We start from the raw sequence: 21,174 nt of genomic DNA, 5'->3' as shown, positions 1-21,174 counted from the left end.
TGAGAAACAGTTAAAACCAGGCTCAAGACCATGGAGAGACTGACGGGATCAAACAGGAGCTGCATGTCCACCAGGAACCTCTGCTCCTCCCTCAACAGCGCCGTAACTTAACCAGCCGCTCAGTTAAAAAGGGAGATGCCAGGTGAACACGGACTCAAAGTCTCGTTGTTTACTGAAATATTTAGCTGCTTCTCAACACACTTGGTCACTTCATCAAAGTCCAGAGGCTGGTTCCCAAAACACTCAAAGCTTTAAGTCCTTCTCTGTGGTCCTTTTCCAAAAAGTGACAAAAATACTTTAAATTAAGTAAATATTTAGGGGAAGTCAATTATTTAAGGTAAAAAGATATAATAAAACACAAATAAGAATTCTTCACATTGATTTTTCATGTATCTAGCTAGTTTTTTCCACCTTGAAACCTGCTATTTGAGCATTTTATTACTTCTGCTTTATCCCATATTGGTCACATTGTGGTTTATAATTTCAGCATGCTCTATTTTTGTCTTGCTCTTTATCAATGACACAGGAACCAGAGAGGTCTCCGAGCGCTGAGGTGTTTTGGGAAAATGCGTGTCCCAGCCCAGCTGAGGGTTTTGATGGAAGCGAACGCCTAAGAGGTTGGCGGGGTTACCTAGATCTTGACCTCTCAATAGATTTGAGCTCCTTGCTGTCGGGGTCCTCTTTCTTGGTGTCCAGGGGCTTCGAGTCCTGCAGGAGGTTCTCGTCTCCTTCGTCCTCAGACTTGATCTCCGAGCTGACGGAGGAGGTGCTCTGGCCCTGAAGGCCTCCGGACAGAGCTGCAGGAGAAGAAATTAGAAGATGGGAGGGGTTAAATGGTGCAAACAGGTAAACGCATATGAGCCCGGTACACAGGTATACAGCTGGCAGAATAAATAAATGATTGGTTGCCAGAAAGAGCCAGAATGTGCCAGTTTGTGAAGGGAATAGTAAACTTTGATATATGAAATTATAATTTTAGGGCTAATCTCTTGCATGGAATAGCATTTCTTTGCTTGACAAGATTTTATTCATTTATTTATTTACAGCTCATTTTAGGATAATAATCTAAACCCACAGACGTTGATTCTTCCACCTTTTTTAAGTGTAAGTAAGTGTAAGGCTTGTTTTAATAACCAGCCATCTTCTTAACATACTTAACGTTAACATAAACTCCAGGTGCCACCGCAGCACGGGACTAATATTTGCTGAAAACGAGCTGTTTCTATTACAAGCAAGAAAACACAGGGACCTATAAAATTAAATGTACTTACAGTCCTGTTTAAAGTCAATACTTTTACCAGATTTTGACATTCATGGTTTGTTTTCAGTTTTAAAAAGTATTGACATTCATGTGGAGATTAAAACTATCACGTTAAACGTGTGTAAAAAGTAAAAAACTGTTCTGATATCTGCTGCTTTTGTGATAAAATGTTTAATTTTAAATAGAAGCATCGGCTGTAAATTTGAAGTGTAATGGTTACATGCCGTGTAACCATTATACAGCATTTACATGATATTTTGCAGAGCACTGTAACAAGAGCTGGATGGGTATTATAGTAGAGGTGGAGATATGAGAAAGTGCACACTATATGTAACAGTTTGATGAACCTGGTATAATGTCTGATATGTTGATTAAAAAAACGAAACTGACACTTTGTGTCTATATTTGGTTTCACTTGTTGGGTTAAAAACAGCTCATTTAGGTTAACATTTCAGATGGTGTTCCTCGTCTTCACAGGCTTCCGACATGAATGCAGCATCAGTCCTGGTTGAACCCTATTAATTCTCTAGTCAACCTCCAAGATGGCGCCACTGGAGAGTCGTGGTGCAGTCGTACAGCCTCTCTACCCTCTGACTGTCTCTCTCCTCAGCTGAACAGTGCAGTCTTTATTTGACGTCTGTATGGATCCGTCACTGGGACGCTGCCAGCATCTCAGTCAACACAAAACACTCGAGCACTGTGTTCCCCTCACCCTGTACACACACACACACACACACACACGCCAGCCAACTGTCGGCCATTTTGAATCCCCGTCTGCCTGACTGGAGGCATTTTGTGAGCAGCTTTGAGTGACGTCCCGTGTTTGGTTGGTGTGTTTGTGTGTGTGTCTCTTTACATACAATCAACTGTGTGTTTGTGCATAAATAGCTGCAGCGAAATAGACGTTAAACTGTGAAAAGTGACTTTGTGCTTCTGAATGGCTGATTGATAACACGCAGTCACAAAGTGACGCCGGCGGAGACAAACGCGAAATTCGAGGACGCACCTCCATGTTAATTAAAGCTTCTTCTCAGGGCTGTTTCTTTTGTCTTACTCACATCCTTCCCTCGTGTTCTAGCTTCCTTTACCGCTCGGCGTTCTCAAAAGCTGTGAGCAGAGGTTAAGTCTGACGTGTGTTAACACTGGAAAGCTGTGTGGTGTTAACAAAGTGCTACAGCACAATGCACCGCACAAACGAAATCTGAAACTGACTAAAGGTCCTCAAAGTGTCCTTTGTCCAGCAGGCTCTTATTCTGAACAATGTGCTGCTACATTAACAGAGTTTGTTTTTTTTGCCAAAGTTGTTATATACTTACAGCTATTTCCTAGTATTTAGTAGCAAACCCCAGTATATACTTCTTTTGTGTTCTCCTACTATTATCTATTTTAATTATTGCAGTTATTATTTCTGATACTGTGGGTTTTTTTAAGTACTTATCAACAAATCTAGCAATGTTTTGGACAAATCAAAGCTACTTTCTATAGAACACAGTTGCCAGCCCTGCACCATAAGCTCTCAATAAGGTGCCGCTCTCCACTTCTACTCCAATTCATATCACTGTTTTTGAAACATTGGTTATTATTAATTCTTCATTTATTACTTTCTTTGGTCTTTGTTTTGGTAAAATCCAGCTAGAAAACTGTTCTAGTTTAGAATATTCTCTGGAAAAAGGGAAGATATAACAGTCTAAGGCTTCACTCTACACCTCTTTGGTCATGAATTTGTGGTTTTCCTGTTTAATTCAATTCTATGTTGTCAAAAAAATATTTCTGTTGTTACTTATTGTTACACATTTTTGAAAAAATAACTGAAATGAAATTACTATCATTATCAGTTAGACAGCAACAGAGAGGACCATTATCAGTGTGTTCTGGTGGTCTTAGGGCAGCTGACATAGATATAAATGATTGTGTGACAGGAAACAAACATTCGGTTACTTCCAACATTCTTTCTAATGAGTAATTTCACATAAATATATGTGATATTGCAGTACAGTATTTGTACGTAACTTATGCTTGTGCTGTTTTTTTGCTAGACAAAACTGCCTAATTTAATCAGGATTTTAGAAATGCAGAGCAGCAGCTCATGTTTGAAGTTTCTCTGCACTTAAGTTGTAACTGTTAATATATAGTTTTTATGGGCTGTGCTTTAGTAAATGTTTCATACTCGTGTTTATTGACAATAGAAACTTTATTTGGCTGTAAAACTATATAGCAAATGTGAATATGAAACATTATGAACACAGGCTGTTGCATGTAAGCTTCAGAGAACCAGGCTACACTGTTCTGTTCGCATTTTGCAGGCCTATAGGTGCAACCTCATGGCTTAAATAAATAATGGCTGTGATGCGTGACATGTTTAAAACTCTGAATCACAACTGCAAAGACTGACATAAATCCTTATTTTCCAAATGTGTCCTTTTGGTTGAGTGGACCAGACTGTGGATGCACCAAATGGATTATGTTTGTTTAAAAGCCGTGTTTAATTTGGGAGAACTGACTATTAAAATTATATTAATAATATAGAAATCCACGTATCAGCACATGTTATACACTGAAATAACATTACCCAGTTTGTTGAGCTAATACCATAAATATTGCACAAGTATGAATGCAACATACCATCAATATTGTATATAACATAACTATTAAAGTTAATAACTGTTTTGAAGTTGAGAAGAAGACAGAGGAGGAAGCCACAGGTCTGCCACTATAATTGTGCGCTTGCTGCCAAATCCATTTTAATAGCCTTTATTTACAGCCTCCACACACCCTCAGCCCTGTGTGTGTGTATGAGTTATGAACGGATGCAGAAGTAAGGAGTAATAGCTTCTTCTTCTTCTGCCAGAGTGTGTGTATGTGTGTTTTCTCCCTCTCACCTCATTACACACTTGGCTGTGGTCGGCGCTGGCTGAACTTTGCTGCCAGCAGAGTCATTTTCAGCCTTTAAAATTGAGCACAGGGCTAATTTGCTACACAGCGCACTCATATACACATTTCCCTCCTGCATATTCATATCACACACACGGTGTATTTGTTTAGCCTGCTCGGGTGATGAAATTCTGAACCTGACCCAGGTAAGGTTTTCCCAGTTTTCTCTTCCTCCAGTTTATCTCCAGTTTCTTTTTCTGTATGTTTTCTGGTTGCACTTTTTTAGGTTGTCCTGTGTTGGGATTAACTTCCAGACCTCCTATTTTTTCTCTTCTGTTTGTTTACTTCTTCTTCTTTTTTGGACAATTTCTTCTCCTCCTCCTTCCTACTAATTATGATCTACTTGAGAGATGCTGCCTTTACTCTTTCTTGGATCGTTGTATTGTTTTAAATCATGTTTGTCCATTGTCTTTGCTTACTTTTTTATTATCATCATACAGGCCCAGAAACACTCCTTTCTTGTGCTTGCACATGAACAAACCCTTGATGTGAGATTCCTCTGCCTACACGAAGCAGTGGCAGATGTTGGTACTGTTTGTCCATCACTGCTGCATCTTTGTTTCTTTATCTGGACATTGTTCTTATTTATGAAATGAAACATCTGGTAAAAAGAAAGACACAGCCGAGAATACCAGTACTTACTTTCTTTCTTATGCGTACGTTTGAATCGAAGCGATTTTTTTTCCATATAAACACTTGATGTTGAGAAAAAGGTTTATGCTTCAGTGTGAGCCAGGGAACATTCATCTGGGGACACTGGCAGATGCAGCGTTTTTGTAATTTATCTATGAGTGTGCAGGGTCTCACCACGGTACGGGTCAGGCTGGCTGAGGTCCGGCGAGGTGGCTGACTGAACCGGCAGCTGAGGTACCGGCACCTGACCCCCCATCGAATGTCCTCCACGCAAACCGCCCACACTGCTGCCGTCTTCTCTGTGAGAGCCCACCTGGAGAACAGAGAGGAAAGGTGTGAGGGAGAGTTTCAACGAACAGCTGCTCTGATTCTGTCTACAGTCAGGACTGCAAAACAAAGCATCTTCCAGTTTCTAAGTCCAGATGTAATCTGAGCATTGGTCTACTCTGATGTTCTCCAGGTTCTTTTGTAGAATGTCTTAACTTTTGTCATTTCTGTGGAGGTTTTCTTTACCAGCAGGGTTTTGATCTCATGAGCCTTCTGAATTTAAAGGAGTTTGACCTTGATTAAAAACAACGATATATATGTCTGTCACTTTAATTAATTAAATTTAAGTTATACACTGCCACTTTAAAAAACACTTGCCTTCAGCCACTTCACATTGAAAGGTAACGACTATAATATTAAAGAGAGACCGTCTTTCCTATGAGCAAGCACTTGGCAACCGTGGAAAGGAAGAAGTCTCTTAACATGATGAGACCTCCTACTGAACCAGGATCAGCCATCTACCTCAACCAGTTGAGGGGTGAGGAGACAGAGAAAGGAGAGAAGAGCCCCACAGACAACAAAAAACCACTCTGTAGTTTTTAAACAGGTTAATCATACAAGGTTATATAGCATTTTTACTGGGGACTACTTCTAAAGGCGGATTAGCACACCCTGTTGAATTTGGCAGCAGGATGGCTTATGTTGAGTCCATGTGTGTGTTCATTATAATAAGGAACATGTCACCAAGTGCAACATCTGCAACACTGATGTGTTTTCAATAGTTTTTGGACAACAATGGATTTCTGTGGTTTTGTTACACAGGCAATATCCTTTTAATCAGATCAGTTCGCTGATGGCTTTGGTTATTTTGCATGACTTTCTGACCATAAGAAAAATACTAAACATTACGACATATCACTTGAAAGTCAGTAAGCACTAGTCCACACACTAATTTCTTTATTTTAAGCTGAGTTTTTATCAGTTTCTAACAAGAGTTTTAAAAATCCTTTAGTATGGATATTTATATGAAGCAAATGTATGAATTTCATTTACCCTCTTAAAATCCTCCAGGTCATGGACAACCCACCGAGGTAATGGGATAAGATTTGGGAAAATACTTTTATTACTTTAATTTATTACTAATTAGAGTACTTACTTCATTTCTATTGTCTGTTTATATTAGGAATTTTATGGTATCATTTCACTTTTCATGAAACAAACACTGTAAATTGTAATGAACTCTTCCTTCCTTTCTTCCCTGAGATGTTGTAGTTCTGTCTTTGCCCTGTTGAGGGCAACCTCACCCTTCTAATACACTGAAGATCCCCATCGCTCCTATCTTTCCAATCTCACATGCATCATTCCCATCAGTGTTTTTTATTATTATTAATTTTCCATTTTTCCAATTTTCCAGACTCCCTGTTTTCACAAGTGTGTGTGTTCGTGTGTGATTGTGTGTTTCAGTACAGGTTCATATCTCCATGTCTGACATGTATATTTACAGTTTCTTCTTTTTTTGGCTCCAAATTGTGTCTCCTTGTTTTTCATGTGGATTTCAGGGAAATACTGTATGGGTGCGTGTGTGTATGTGTGTTCTTTGCTGAATCCTATCCATCTGTCTACCACACACACACATGTACATGCACACACACATGACAGCACAACAACTGACAATTATCTTAATGCCCATATGTTTAATTGTGGGATTTCTAATTCCCAGAGCACCAAGTAGCTTCCAGCAGGGACTCACTGTTTTGGCACGAGATGGATTTTTTTTTTAAAGTGTGCGTGTGCGTGTGTGTGCGGGCTTGTTTGTGTGTGATGCCAGCTTTCTCATGGCATCCTGTGGTTCTGGTCTCTTTCTCACCCTCCCTTCCCTGAGCTTTGTTTTACTTTGAACATTTCAGCGGGGCTGTTGATAAATATGAATTATGATGATGGGTATGCTGTAAAACAGTCCGATATGAATGTCGGGTACAGACCTTACACACCAATCAAAGCTGAATGGCAGCTCAAACTTTGCATAGACACACTGTTATAATGAGCCTATTCCGTGCTACTATTTTATTCGTTCCCCCAGCCTGACAAAGTGTTCGTGGTGTTTTGGGAGTGGATATGTTACCCTGACCAATCAGCAACCAGTGACGTATACATTTGGCTGATGTCATCTGCAGTCTAGATGTATGTATTAGTGGTTCAGGGCCACCTTCTTATGTAGTGGTTTATAAATTTAATATTGACTTGGCCTGATTCCATAATGAGGGGTTTAAATGAAGCAACCATTCTCACCTGGCTTGTTCTCATCCTTCATCCATTTTATTTGTATACTTTCGTTGCAGTTTAATAGTTTTAATGTTTCCCTAAATGCATGTGTTTTAATAGTCCTCTGTGCACAGGGCACCCATGCAAAGGTGGTAAACTTGATATCACTGGGCCATACTACATATATAAAGGTTGAATGAATGATATAAGAGTTTTTCTGGGGTGTTGCTAGCAGCAGCTAATGAAGCGTTGATTCGCTGGTCTCACGCTGAGATGAAGAGCAGGCTGCAGAAGTCTGGTGAGCAAATTTCTCAAACTTTTCCAAAGACACCGACTCAAAGTGAAGTCACTTTAGGCGATTTATCATGCCGCTTGCTCAGGGATTTACACGTTTTTTCACATATGCATTCCTCGCTAAGACCAGGAAATGGACTTTGATGTGTAAAATCCCCCCATACAAAACTCTGAGCTGCTGATAAGCTCAGCATCAGCTGGCCCCAGCAGGTTCCTTCTTGTGTCACTAAACTGCAGGTTATGTGATTCTTCAACTTCTGTAAGAACATATATGCACCGTGAAATCGGCGCTCCTAAAAGTCTTTATGATCAGTTGCTGCACCGTGTGCCTCAGTTGGTATTAGCGTAAAAAACACATGACACTCAAAATAAAAGCAGGACCAGGATTCCAACTTGGAAAGTAGAAAGCACATCCAGCTAGGAAATCCCGGATGCTGCATTGGTAAATAGACATCATGTTATGTGTTGCTTTTCTAGTCATCCATTCACATATACATGCATACAGAGCTTTAGAAATCACTCAAACACTGGCGGATGCATCGGTGCAATCTGGAGTTTATTGCCCTATGAAATTTGGACATGTACGCTAGTGCAAACATTTACTTAAGTCCAACAGAAGCTGTTTTCACAAATTTACTCTGTGACAATTTGAGGACAAGTCAGGACATTTTCCACATGCAGCACATGGCAGGGACTGCTTTAAACGGCATTGCACTCCTGGACGTGCTCCATGTGGTTTAGGTGAGGAAGGTGCCTGAGGTGCAGGAAGAAGGACATATGATCCCCACTTGCTAGAGAAAAATTTACCAGACAATTAACTTTGATTTTCGCGTATCAGCACAATCTGACGTCACATAGGCTTCTTACTGGGGAAAGACCAGTTAATATCTGCTGGGGATTATCTAGAAAAATTATTTATTTTAGTGCATGTTTGAAGGCTACAGTTGGGGAAACAGTGTATATGGATTGTGCAGATGACAGAGCAACACAAATGTATTTTCATTGTTTTTCCCTTTTAAATAAGTACCCAATGACATCACACTTTTTCCTTCAGCTTCTAATACTTTTAAAGACGATGAGGTCTAGAGGTGGTGTTACACATTGCTGTCAGTTTCAGAAAATCAGCTTTTAACTAGATCAAATCTTAACGGTGAAGGTATGTTTTGACATATATTTTAAATGTCTTATATGCTGTGCTTCACTAGTTCAGTTTTTATGTATCCTAGGATAACCATAGTGTAAATAAGGTTGTTTTGAAAACCAAATCCCTCTGTCTGCCTGTTAATCCAGCTGGCTGACAGCGAGGTCTTGCCCACCACATGCCAAACTCCCCTCTCGCTCCGTGCAAATATCACAAAATGTCGACAGGCTTGTCAGCATGGGTGTGTGTTTCAAACTGAGCGCCCTCCACCTATCCGTCCATACGTCTGCTTGCTCCCTTATTTATTGTTTGCCTCTCATCTTTCTGTCTTTTCTTTTCCGTTCTCTGCCTTTCATCACCGCCTGGATTCCCAAATGTAAAATGGCAGCAGAGAGAGAGAAACGGAGAGGGTTTCGTACATTTTTAATGGAGGGCTTTTATATTTCAACAAGCCTTCCCTGTCTCTTCCTTAATTTAGTTCAACGAGGAGAGAAGATGAGGAGACAGATGGAGGAGAAAAATATAAATAAATTACACATAAACTGATCTGCTGCTGGTGTAAACCCGATAGATACCACAAGGTGCAGCCACACCCACTTAGGCACCATTCTTCAGGTTTAAATATAATATCAGCTTTTCAACAAACGGAGATGTCAGAATGTCCCTGAATGCAGCAGGGAGACTTTTAAAAACAGTCACGAATTCATTAACATGTCACAACAACTTCGTAACAGACAAAATTAATTTTCCAGTTTTCACATGATAATGCAACTTTGATTAAACATAAAAATAGAAAAATATACCTCTGTAGGTTTAATTCTGATTGACTATAACTAATAAAGAATGGCTGCCTTGAAGAAGAGAAGTCATTATAAATGTAATGAATATGATTTAAATCAGCGGTCCCCAACCCCCGGGCCTCGGACCGGTACCGGTCTGTGAGTCGTTTGGTACCGGGCCGCGAGTGTTGAGGCTCAGGTGTGAAATGTATGGTTTTCAGGGTTTTTATCGGTTTTCAGCGTTATTTTGTTATCGTTTTTATCGTTTACTCGGTTTTCCCGGGTCTTTTCACGTGTGTTATGAATAAATCTTCTTTTCTTCGGTACCGGTACTAGTTTTATTTTGTTGTATTTATCTGCAACACCTTAAAGGCCGGTCCATGAAAATATTGTTGAGCATAAACCGGTCCGTGGCGCAAAAAAGGTTGAAGACCGCTGATTTAAATAACCAACTTCCCCTCAGGGCCCAGTGACACAGGCCTAGAGACTGGTCGGCAACATTCTGTCAACCACACGTCACTAGGGAAAAATGTGGTCCTTAACCAGCTGGCAAACAGTTGCTGGTAGCAGCTAGGTAAAATTAATCAAAAAGAGGTTTACAGTGCTGCAGCTACACTGAAAAACCTCCAAATGTCTCTAGACAACTACAGGTGACTGTGGCAATGTGTTAGCAACCAAAGCAATCACAAAAACGTTTCTGGTGGATCTCACTCTTTGAAGCAGATTTTTCCCAGCAACAGCAGGAACCATTCGGTAACCAACTGGGGAATACATATTTTTCCCTAGTGACCAGAGGGCACAAGTGGCTCAACGGCCAGTCTCTCATCCTTTATCCCAGTGATCCCTAAACTTTTATATGAACTAAAAAAGTAAACAGTGCCTCCATAAGTCTCTGCTTCTCTCGCTGTGTACAAGCTAAGCAACCACTGCAGCTGCTAAAGCCACAACGCTTGTGCAGGAGGAGGCCGGGGTGGATAGATCAGTCAACATCCTGTTTCATATATTTTAACAGAAACCCAGACTCCCGAATACCTACCTAAGAGCTTTTGGTAGATACTAAGGAACTACTGCTGGTTTACACTGCGTGAGGCTTTGTGGTTAGGCATTCAGACGGTACTGCTGAAGGAAATACAGTAGCAGACTTTGTCATACCCAGGCTGGTGAATGTTAAGAGGTTCAAGTTTAAAAAGTTCCCAGATTTATAAAAAAAAAAAAAAAAAAATCAAACAATAAGCTGATGGATAATGTCTCAGTCTGACAGGCATGTGTACATTTGTTTCCGTTTAACTATTTGACAATCATTGATATGCAACACATTTCCATCGCACCTAATAAGGGCTAAAAGGGTTTGTTCGGCAAACCTTTAGGCAAAGAATTACAGTGTAAACATTCTACATTAGTAACAATATAAGGATATTGGAAAAATTTGTTTTAATGTCATCCTAAAATAATCTTATCTGATTTTATCCCTGTTCCAACAACATTAATTCCATTATTTTATGTACTGTATAAATGTTCTTGCAATGAACCAAGCAGAGTCAGAGACAAACATAAAGGCAAAGGTGCTGAGTACCTGTCATCTGCAATGCTACTGATCAGTGGGATCAGTGCACTCTTTTAAAACGAGTGTGCGAATCCAATGATTGCGCAGGAAGATGAAGGAGAAGAGAAAGAAGAGAATTTCTGGGTCACGGGATGACACACATTTCTCATGCAGTCGTAAACAGGAGGGAGAAGTCTGCCCCTGCTGCTGCGGTCACAAATCCGAGAGAAGGAAAATAAACTTTGCATCTCTGTAAATTGTAATATTTCACCCTGCATTAGTTGGATTCCTGCAATTTCCATTTGTCGTTTTCAATTATTGTTGAAAAGCAAAAAGAAAACCAACTCTGCAAGATAAAATTCAGAGCACAGAGCAGGAGAGGAGATAACATAAAGCAGGGTGTCCAGTGTGGTGTCCCAACCTTAGCATGTTGGTAACTGCGTCCTCTTATCTTATTTTTGTTACAGTCGTGTTTTGTTAGATTTTAGTGACTGAACTACTTGGTTAACCTAAAGTTAAAAAAACATTCAAAGGAAATCTCTTCATTTGTTGCTTCTTTATGATAAAAGTGGAAAAAAAACAAAAACAGAAAACGAGGAAACATCTTCCAGTAAATATAAGAAAAAAGAAAAACCCTCACACCTCTGTGACGTGTTTTTAAAGACATGCTAAATCACTGTGAGACCCAAAAGTAAACCACTCGGTTACAATGCAACACTCTTCTGTAGCTGTGATACACATTTGCTAATGAAACTGTAAATAAACTTGAACAAGCGCACACACACTGCTACACATACTGGAACATTGAACACAGCCTTTCCTCTGTGCACACTGAACGTTTGACAGAAAGCACCTGCAACATCAGCGCACACACACACACACACACACACACACACACACACACACACACACACACACACACACACACACACACACAAGACTGCTATTGACATTGGACTTCCACAGGGGAAACTACAGTGACATTTTCCAGTGGTGTGACATGTATGCATTTTTTCCCCAATTTCCATTTAATTAATGGAGTGAAGGACGACAGACTCCTTGTCACTTAAAATGCCGTTTAAGTATAAGACATGAAACAGAGGAAAATAGGTGGACAGAAATGGAATTATGTCATGTGGAAAAATGTTGTTCTTGTTATTTTTTCCTCTTTTGGAGCAAATTCCATCAGGATGATCTGTTATTTCTGTTTAAAAAATAACCCAACTTTTTACTTGTAGTCTTAAGTACTTTACCTTTAAGATACCAACAGATAAATTACAAAGAAAAATTTGTGTAAACATTTAACAGTTACTGTGTTTAAATCTAAAAGTGCAGCTTTGCAGCTTTCACCCTTTAACTTTTTAAATGTAACTTTCTTTACGTTATATGCACTGTTGACATGCACTGCTTCTTTAATAGATTCAGTGTATTTAGCTACATGTATGTAAGATTTTCAGATCTGAATCTAGGACAGCAGCTACTTTTTGCAAAGATGTCCATACTGTTTAAAATATCTTTTTTTAAAATATTTTTTTCTTTTTCCTTTATTTATGTATATAAATATAGATTTGAATATTAAAGCTGATGAAGTTCATTTATTTTATACTTGTACTATTTTTCAATATTAAGCATACTTGCTATGTTCCTATTACTTATTTGTAATATGAGTATTTATTAAACAATACAAAATGAAATTGTTGTCCCATTTGGATTTTCATATAAACATGGATGAGATTTATGCATGTTCCATTGCTTCTGCTTCAAAACTGTGTTGTATCACGTAATTATCCAGGTTGTTACAGTTTATTTATCTAATTATCTTCATGAACAAGAGGCTGAACACAAATACCCAATGATCATAACCTCATTCTCTCATAAATATTCATAATACACTGCAGAGCTGTTGAACAGAGCGCAAAGGCAAAGTGTTTTAACCCAACTTTACGACCATATAAGCAGGAAGGAAACTACCTATGTTCTTTTGAAATAAATGGTAACCATATTTAAAGCATTTAAACATTTTTTCTTTTCATTTCAGTTTTTTGCTGTGCAGTCAGCACATCACTTCCATTTTTACACCTATTTTGAGGCATCATGGCCAGCAGTATGGGGCCACTTGCACATTACAATTCTACTCTATATTATAACTGAAAATGCCATTAAAAACCAGGCACATTAATCTGCTCCAGCCTCGACTCTTCTGGGAAGGTTTTCCATGAAAAATTTTAGGCCACAGGGATTTGTTGGAAGCATACCATTGTCTGAAAAAAACCACGGTGTGCCTTAACATGGAGATTGTAACTACTATTGTAAGGAGGTAAATGGGGGCAGTAGACTTCTATCAGCTTATATGAATGAATTTAGTGTTGCAGATTATTAAAAGACATAAATGTGTTTCACAGCACTGATGCAGATTATGATCCATTTCACTTTACTGTAACCCTGCTTAATGGAGGGAGGAAGAGAGGCTTTTCTCTCTTAACCTTTCCCCTCTTTTTAGAGACACCCTCCAAACTGAGCCAGGATGCAGTAAAATAATGAGCGTGACTTAAACACATCACTGGCAGGCAGACTGCAGAGACAGAAAACAAACTCTAAAACCTTCAGTGAGAGTCTGGGGAGCACAGTCTTTTCTTCCTCTCCAATTTGTTTTAAATCAGATCACATTTAGTTAAATGTCACATCACTTTGCTGCTCATCTGCTTTGTTGGCAGCATGCAATGATGGGATCAAGCTACTTTGATATCAGCCCAGTGATGGTCCAAGATCATTTAAGTCACTTGAATAACAGCATGCCTAAATGACAGAAGGTAAAATGTTGGAACCCATGAGCTAACTTCTGTCTTTACATATTTTAATTTGTGTGCATGATGCACTGATGCTTATGTACTGTATATGTCTCCCCCTCTCACATCAGTCTACCACCTGTTTTCCCAGAGTTATGACCTCAGCTTGCAGGCGTCTCTGCCTAACACTGCCAAACTACATACAGCTGTGAGTATGTGTATGTGTATGTGTGTGTGTGTGTGTGTGTGTGTGTGTGTGTGTGCAGCAAGAGAGAAAGAGAAGTAAGTACATCTAGACAGCAACATCAAAACAAAAAGGACAGAAAAAATATGTAATAATACAAAGTAAAATGAGACAAAGGTGTGTGTGTGTGTGTTTGGGAAAGAAATGATTAAAAACAGACACAAAACAGAGTAGTCACATGTGTAGGGGAGTAAATGGAAAAAAACAAAAACAAATGAGAAACAAAGAGTGAAAACAGAAGAGGAGGGGGACTAGGGAAAGAAAGACAGGAAAGGGAAGAAAAAAATTGAGGAAAAGGGTGGGAAGGGGAAGGAAGAAAGGTAGGAAAGGAGCGATAGTGCATGCATGCATATAGAAAAAGTAGTCAGTCTCAGTGCAAAGACAATGGAGTCATTTTGGAGATGACATCACCCCTTCCTCTCTCACTTGTTTCTTTTTTTCCCTGCATTTCTATGGAGTCACTTCCTTTCAAACTTCCTGTTTATGCTGTACACACACCAATAAATTTCCACAATGCCTTTGTGGCTAATTTTCCAAAACGTTCATTAAATTAAATTATGAGTACATGGAGTTTATTTGTCCAAACCTATGACAATATCCCTTAACTATATTCAATGGCAAGCTAAGATGTTTACAGGAGAGCCTGGTTTTATTACACAGACCACAATACTCGCCTCCTAGGTCACAGTCTTTGTCAGTCATGCTTCTATTTGCTAAAAATAAATCCAGAATTGATTAAATCAGCATTTTGCTGCTGTGGCTTCAGAGACGTGCAAAAGGTGTCCTTTGCATCTGACGCAGCGATGTCTTATTTTAAGAGACAGTTTTCAGAAGCAAACAAGTCCACATGTGGAGTTTAAAGGGTTTATCAGCCGGGGAACTGGAGTTTGAAGCTTTTTTTTTTTTTTTCTTCACACCCTGGAGGACGGGGCTGTGGCCCCCCCACACTCCCTAGCAGATCGTTACATGGAGAAACCTTTGGAATACAAGCGCGCTGATCCACACAGGTATGCACACGGGTGTTCACTGCTCGTAGACCCAAATTACACCTTTCTTGGCTGCTACTTCGAAGCACATCTGTCCTGCGTGCTGCACAACAACATTGAATATTTAGTATTTACTGCTGTTTACACTTAGCTAGATTAATGCGATGGTGTTGTGTTTAGTATGTTGCTTTGTTTTTTTTTTTGTCTTTTTTTTTGCTTGTTTTCTATTCTTCTCTCAACAGGTGATCCAGGAGATTTTTATTTTTTTTCTCCCCCCCTTTCTCACTGTCCCTCTCCCCTTCTGTTTTTCCTTTCCTTCCTCTTTCTTTCTCCCTTTCCTATCCCTCACTCATGTCTGTCCCATCTGTAACATCTGAAAATAAAATATAATAAATAATAAAAACAAAGATCGACCAAATGGACCAATACGGCAATGCCACGATGATCCATTTGGCAAACTAAATCCATTGGGTATCCTTGTTGGTCTTCAGACAACAATTCTGAAAGAAAAAAAAAAAAAAAAAAAAAAAAAAAAGAGTTTGAAGCTTCAACATTGTGCTGTGAAGTCAGAAGCTATCTTAGATGGATGAAAGTTGGAGTACTAAGTTAAAAGCTAGCAACACTAGCAAGTTTGATTAGCAAGCTGCATTCATAAACAATATGGCTGCAAAGAAGAGACACAGTTAATTAGTGCTAAAGTAAAAGACTAGAACTGAGAAACTACCCTAAGAGGGTAAGACTGATTTTTGTACCACACTGTAAATTTGGGCATTTTAATGCTTGAGTCTGTGGAGATTGGCTCACTTTTGAAGGCAGCCTAAAGTGACAGCTGGAGGAACTGCAGTATTTGTTGACTTCATTTTTTGTGCTACATTTCGCTCACTTTTTACTTCTGCTTTCACTCACCTGTTAGCTTTGGTCACTAAAAACAACTTGGTAAACTTGAGGCTTGGATTTATATTTGCCTCTGGAAACATTAGCACCATTAAAAAATTATCTAGTACATTGAAATGTGATGCCAACAGGTTACAAGCGTCCATATGTGACAGTTTTGGAGTGAGAGACCTGTTAATAGTACAGATGCCAAAACACACTGTGCATCTCTGTAAGACACCAGCAGCTTTGACAAAATGCAAGAAATTGACACCATGGGAATAAAAAATGAGCTGAAAGTTTACATCTGTTCACACAAGTGAAGACTTTCAACACAATATTTTTCAAAAATTTTCACACTTATATCAATGTTGAAGATCGCATTCATCACACAGGTAGCTGCAAGAGAACTTTAAGCCAGTTAACATCTTATAAAAAGGTCTCAATTTATTTTCCTTCGCTTCTGCAGAAATGTCCAATAAGGACTGGTTTAAAATGAAAAGAAACAGTTTGGGAGACCCCGTGAAGTGATGTGACCCAGTCAGAGGGGGTGTGATGTGTGCAGTTACAGAGCTGCTGTGTTTTCAGTCTTACATTAATGAGTCTATTTTTCTATCAGCCAATAATCCAAAGCCTGAATAAACACACACACATGGGTCCTAATGACAACACAGGGAGTCATTTATGAGCTTCTGTGTGCGTGTGTGCTTTAAAGAGCCCGAAAGTAAACACTGTTTTTCAGCACTCATCCGTCACTTCATTTTCATTCTCTTTTTCCACCGGCTGCTTACATATAAAAACAAATCCAAAATGTATTTGGATTAGTTTTGCTATTAATCCCAAAAGTAGTTTAGAAAAATATTAACCTTAACAAGAAGTGAACACAAAATGTTTTCCGGGGCTGAAATTCCAAATCACTTCATGAAGCATAATGCCAAGTTTGTATCTGGGGACGTCCAAAGAGCAAAGAAGTGCTTAGAATGATCTCCAGATGAAGCGGAAAAGTAGTTTGCAAGTATTTCCCTTCATTTTAAGCCAGCAAATTTAACAGCAAACTTAAAATTACGTCACGTCAAACGCATTTTTTCATGTCTCTCAAGTCTAACAGAAACTTTTAAAATGTTTTTAGAACTTAAAATCTGAATATCAGCCAAAGTCTGTGAGTAGTTTTTTTTTCTTAAATATATGAACAGAGACATCATTAAGCTTCCTATTAATTTGCAGGATTTACCATTATTATATCATCCTCTTATTGACTTCCTTTAGCGTACAATTTAAATGTCTTTTGAAATCAGAATACCAAACTGACCTATTTGGTTTTATTTTGGTAAAAACTATTTGATGAAAGTAGCTGCATAACACTAAAACCTACCTGTCAGTTTCTCCACAAATACTATCCCCAAAACTAGTTTCTAAACCTGAACATCAAGCTAATAACCCACAATTCACAGGGTACAGTAATTTATTACTGTACAGGTAGAAAGTGACACATTATTTTTGCCATTGTCAGCATCACACAAAATAATGGGTATTAAAAATTTACTGACTAATGACAAATGTGACCATTACGTTGAGCAAAGTTTGTGTGAGGTCCCTTTAGGCAATCATTGTATGCACGTTTCATTAAAATCTGACTAATACTGTAGGAAGGAGTAGCGTTTCTAATGATTTGTGGATGGATGGACACACGAAGGATGCCTTGCCCTTTTCTCTTCACGATGCTAATAGCAGTGAAATAGTGACTTTCTTGTGCCCAGCTTTGGTCCCAACCAACATGCCTTCAAAGCACAAGCTAAAAGAGGGAAATGTCCCCAGTAGATCAGCAGCTAAGACTTCTCTGCACAGCTTAAAAATGACACATCCTAATTTGACTCATTATTAAACACTTAGAGGTTTATTAGAAGCATTTGCGTGTGTAATCTAGTTCAACAGCGCTTCACTGGGGCTAGCCCTCCTCATGTGATGGATGAAATGTTTGAAACACTTTGTACACCAACAACTGCTGTAATGTCACCAAGTAGAATCAAAACTTTCTGTTTAAGCTTCATAAAAACAGAGGTTGTTGTGTTGGGTTAAAATAGGCTGCCCACGTGTTCCTAATAAAACGCATGGTGAGACTAAAGAAGCAGGAAGGACAAATAAAAATACGACTGTACGCAGGAAGACCGACAAAACTGGACGACACCTATGAAACTCTGAGCTGCAGTATACAGAGACAGCTGGACAGACATGCGTGAGAAGAAGATGATCTCTAGGGGAGCCAGCCAGCACACACACCAACGCACACAACACGCCCTTCAACCACAGGTGCTCTCCATTTAGAAAACAACACTTCAAAGTAAATACTTTAACAAAGAACAGAGACAGAGGGACAAAGCTCCTGAACTACTGTAGTGGGAACACAGCAAAGTGCTGCTGGCATCCCCTACAGCCTGCTGTGCTCATTACAGCCACAACAAAACATTGTTGGATCAAAAACGCTGCCAAAAAAACAGGCCTGCAAATGAGGAGTATTTGCAAACTTTGAAAACTAAAACATGATGTCTTCAAATATCTTGTTTCTCACATAATACATAAATACAACTGTGGCGGTTTCAAAAAAGAGAAATTATGTTTTCTATTACGTTTAGAATTTGTTTTGTGGAATCTCCTTAAGGAGAAGAGGACGAGGTGGTCCTCAAAAACACGGAAATCTGTTTGCGGAAGCCAGCCGAGGGGCAGCCAATAGGAATAAAGGGAGCTTATAAGAAGGGGGCCTTACAGGGACAGGAGCTAAAACAGTTTGTGTCATAAACACTTAAAACAACATAAACGGCCATCACAAGGTAAGTAAGGTTTTTTGGTTTTTTTTGAATTACGCAAAGTCTAAATATAACAATGTGGAGCTGGAAATGCACATAATTTGACTTTAAAGGTATTCTTGTAATTTAAGATATTCCATATGGTGTCGAAGTGGACTCAACATAAGTTGAAAAAGGGCCATGCTATAATTTTTTGTAATACCAATTTGTACCGCAGGATGGCGCAGTGAGTGACTGAAGCCCTTATTTACACATGTATGTCACTGAGAGCGCATATTTATTGTAAATACAAATATAGATGAAGCCGACAAAGCCTGTTGAAGATATGGTGGTAGTAAAAGCTAACAGGCAGTCCACGCACAAAATCATGTTAAAACATTGCGCCCTGGTGGTGAAGGTTTTTGTTAAATTCTGCAGAGGGTGATTACAAAAAGCACCTTTAATGTGACTACAAGTGACAAGAACTTTGAACTAACAGACAGAAAATAGCTCATTTCAGATACTGCCCGAGCTTTAAGACGTAAACAACGCAGGTTTGGCTGAAGATGTTCAAGCATCTGGAATTGTTTATACTGTGTACTGTATTTTATAATGGGCTTTCTCTCGCCCTCCTACATCTCCTTATGTCACACAGCTGTTTTGTTCTTTATGTTTATTGTTTCAAGTTGAAAAAAGGGCCCCAAAGTCTTAAATATGGAAAACATTACTGCTGTCTCACTTCATGTTTTCAGTTTAAACCTCCTCTCCATTCACGTTTGCTCTCATCTCTTGCTCACATTTTTTCAGTTGTGTGAAGTTTCACATTTTCTAAGTGACTTTTAAATATACAAATCTGGTCTAATTAACAGCACAAAAGGAAAGGCTGTTTTTAAGTTTTATTTTTAGAGTCCTGGGAGCATGAATCAAGTTTCATTAAATATCTTGTAAGCCTGTTTTTTAAAGAATCACATGCCTCTGATTATCTGTGTTGAAGTAACAGAATTTCTGTCCGTTTGTAAGATATTCTCTTTTACTTGTAGGCTAAAGTCTTTGGTGAAGCTCCAGAACATTTAAGCAATGCTTTCTTTTTAACTCCTACAAGACTTGACTTCACAATGTGCCTGGTTCTACTAACCATGACATCACCACAGCATAGACAGAGTAACTCAGGTCCTACCATGAGGGAGTGTCTGTTAGCCGATAGCAGCCCCGTTCCATATCCGCTGCCCAGAGCACCCATGGCGCCGTTGTGCGTGTGTGCGGCCCCGATGAGGCCGTGCATGTCTCCGTGACCGCTGGCCATACCCGTTGACGGTCCCACCGCGTGGCTCCGCAGTACGTGAATGGCATCGTCCAAACGCTCCAGGCGGTCCTCGATGCGACTTTGCTGCAGAGTGAAAGGACAAAAAGAGATAAGAAACCTGCTAAATGTTCCTTTAAACTGGTTTTTTTTGTGCAGGACATCTCAAAACCTTGAGAAACAAAACTGCTTTCTACCACCTGTGATGGGTAATTAGAGAAAGTGGAAAAATACGGTTTGGGGTGAACTGACCGATGATCACAGGTGTTTTAGTGTATGTATGTGCTCACCAGAGAGTGCAGTGGAGCCTCGTAGTTTGGCGATGATGCTCCCTGCCCGCCATTCCTCGACCAGACGGCTGAACTGGCAGCTAGGAGAGAGGAGACAAGGACACATCATGTTGAGATGGAGAGGTCTGAGGCAGATTAAAAGCAAGGGCAACTTGAGAGAATTCAGACCAGAGGCGGATATGAGTAGGTGATCGGGATGGGAATTCAACTTTTTTTCTGCTTTTTTACAGTGCAAGCTGACATGTCTTCATTTGTATGTGTTCTTTGATAGGCCCAGTGCACACTGGATACACACCGACCCTCCGTGACCCTGCAGAAAATGGCTGGATGTCCGTGTGGAATAGAGCCAAAACCTCTGCTTTTATATGTCAAAGACAGAAGCCACTCGACGTGCAGCACAAAATGCCAGACAAAACGTCTTTACACACGAGGAGACCCTTTAATCGTATCCACTCGTGGTGATCAGACATAATAGGCACAGAGACGAGGAAGAGGAGACAAAAACAAACCAACTCATATCTCATAGCAAAAATGCTAATATCAGGCTTTTGTCTTTGAAAAGGTACAAATGGTTGATTAGCATGGGCCCTCTGCAGAATAAACAAGCTTTGTGTTCCTGCTCGTCTCTGCTTTTGTGCTGGTTTTCACTCTGAAGGGCCACATCTGAATCGAAAGGTCTCATTAGCTGGTAGGCAGAAGAGACACAGCGACTTGTGCAAATTTACATTAATATGAGTTTCTGAGAGACGACAGGCCAGTATGTGTAGTTCTTTCAACAGATGACAGAAGAGACAAGAATGGGCT

The 21,174-nt window shown here is 39.5% G+C and overlaps 1 protein-coding gene across 4 annotated transcripts in view; it reads right to left on the bottom strand.

Annotated features, from left to right (window-relative positions):
* Nucleotides 1–21,174, bottom strand: part of tcf4 (transcription factor 4) — a 255,612-nt gene that overhangs the window by 6,438 nt on the left and 228,000 nt on the right. For 3 of the 4 annotated variants that reach the window (XM_085359625.1, XM_085359626.1, XM_085359624.1), the window contains 4 exons: nt 20,371–20,450; nt 19,958–20,167; nt 5,000–5,138; nt 644–797 (listed from right to left, as the gene is read on the bottom strand). In XM_085359625.1, the coding sequence (XP_085215751.1) occupies nt 644–797; nt 5,000–5,138; nt 19,958–20,167; nt 20,371–20,450 (583 nt within the window). Of the gene's footprint in view, nt 1–631; nt 798–4,999; nt 5,139–19,957; nt 20,168–20,370; nt 20,451–21,174 lie in introns of all 4 variants that reach the window. The other variant, XM_085359623.1, reaches the window with a different exon arrangement.

The sequence above is a fragment of the Diplotaxodon limnothrissa genome, linkage group LG7 (assembly GCF_057381915.1).
Source record: "Diplotaxodon limnothrissa isolate DT_005_m linkage group LG7, D_limnothrissa_male_GT1.1, whole genome shotgun sequence".
Taxonomy (NCBI): domain Eukaryota; kingdom Metazoa; phylum Chordata; class Actinopteri; order Cichliformes; family Cichlidae; genus Diplotaxodon; species Diplotaxodon limnothrissa.
The sequence above is the reverse complement of the archived record's forward strand: the minus strand, read 5'-3'. Positions and strand labels throughout refer to the sequence as shown.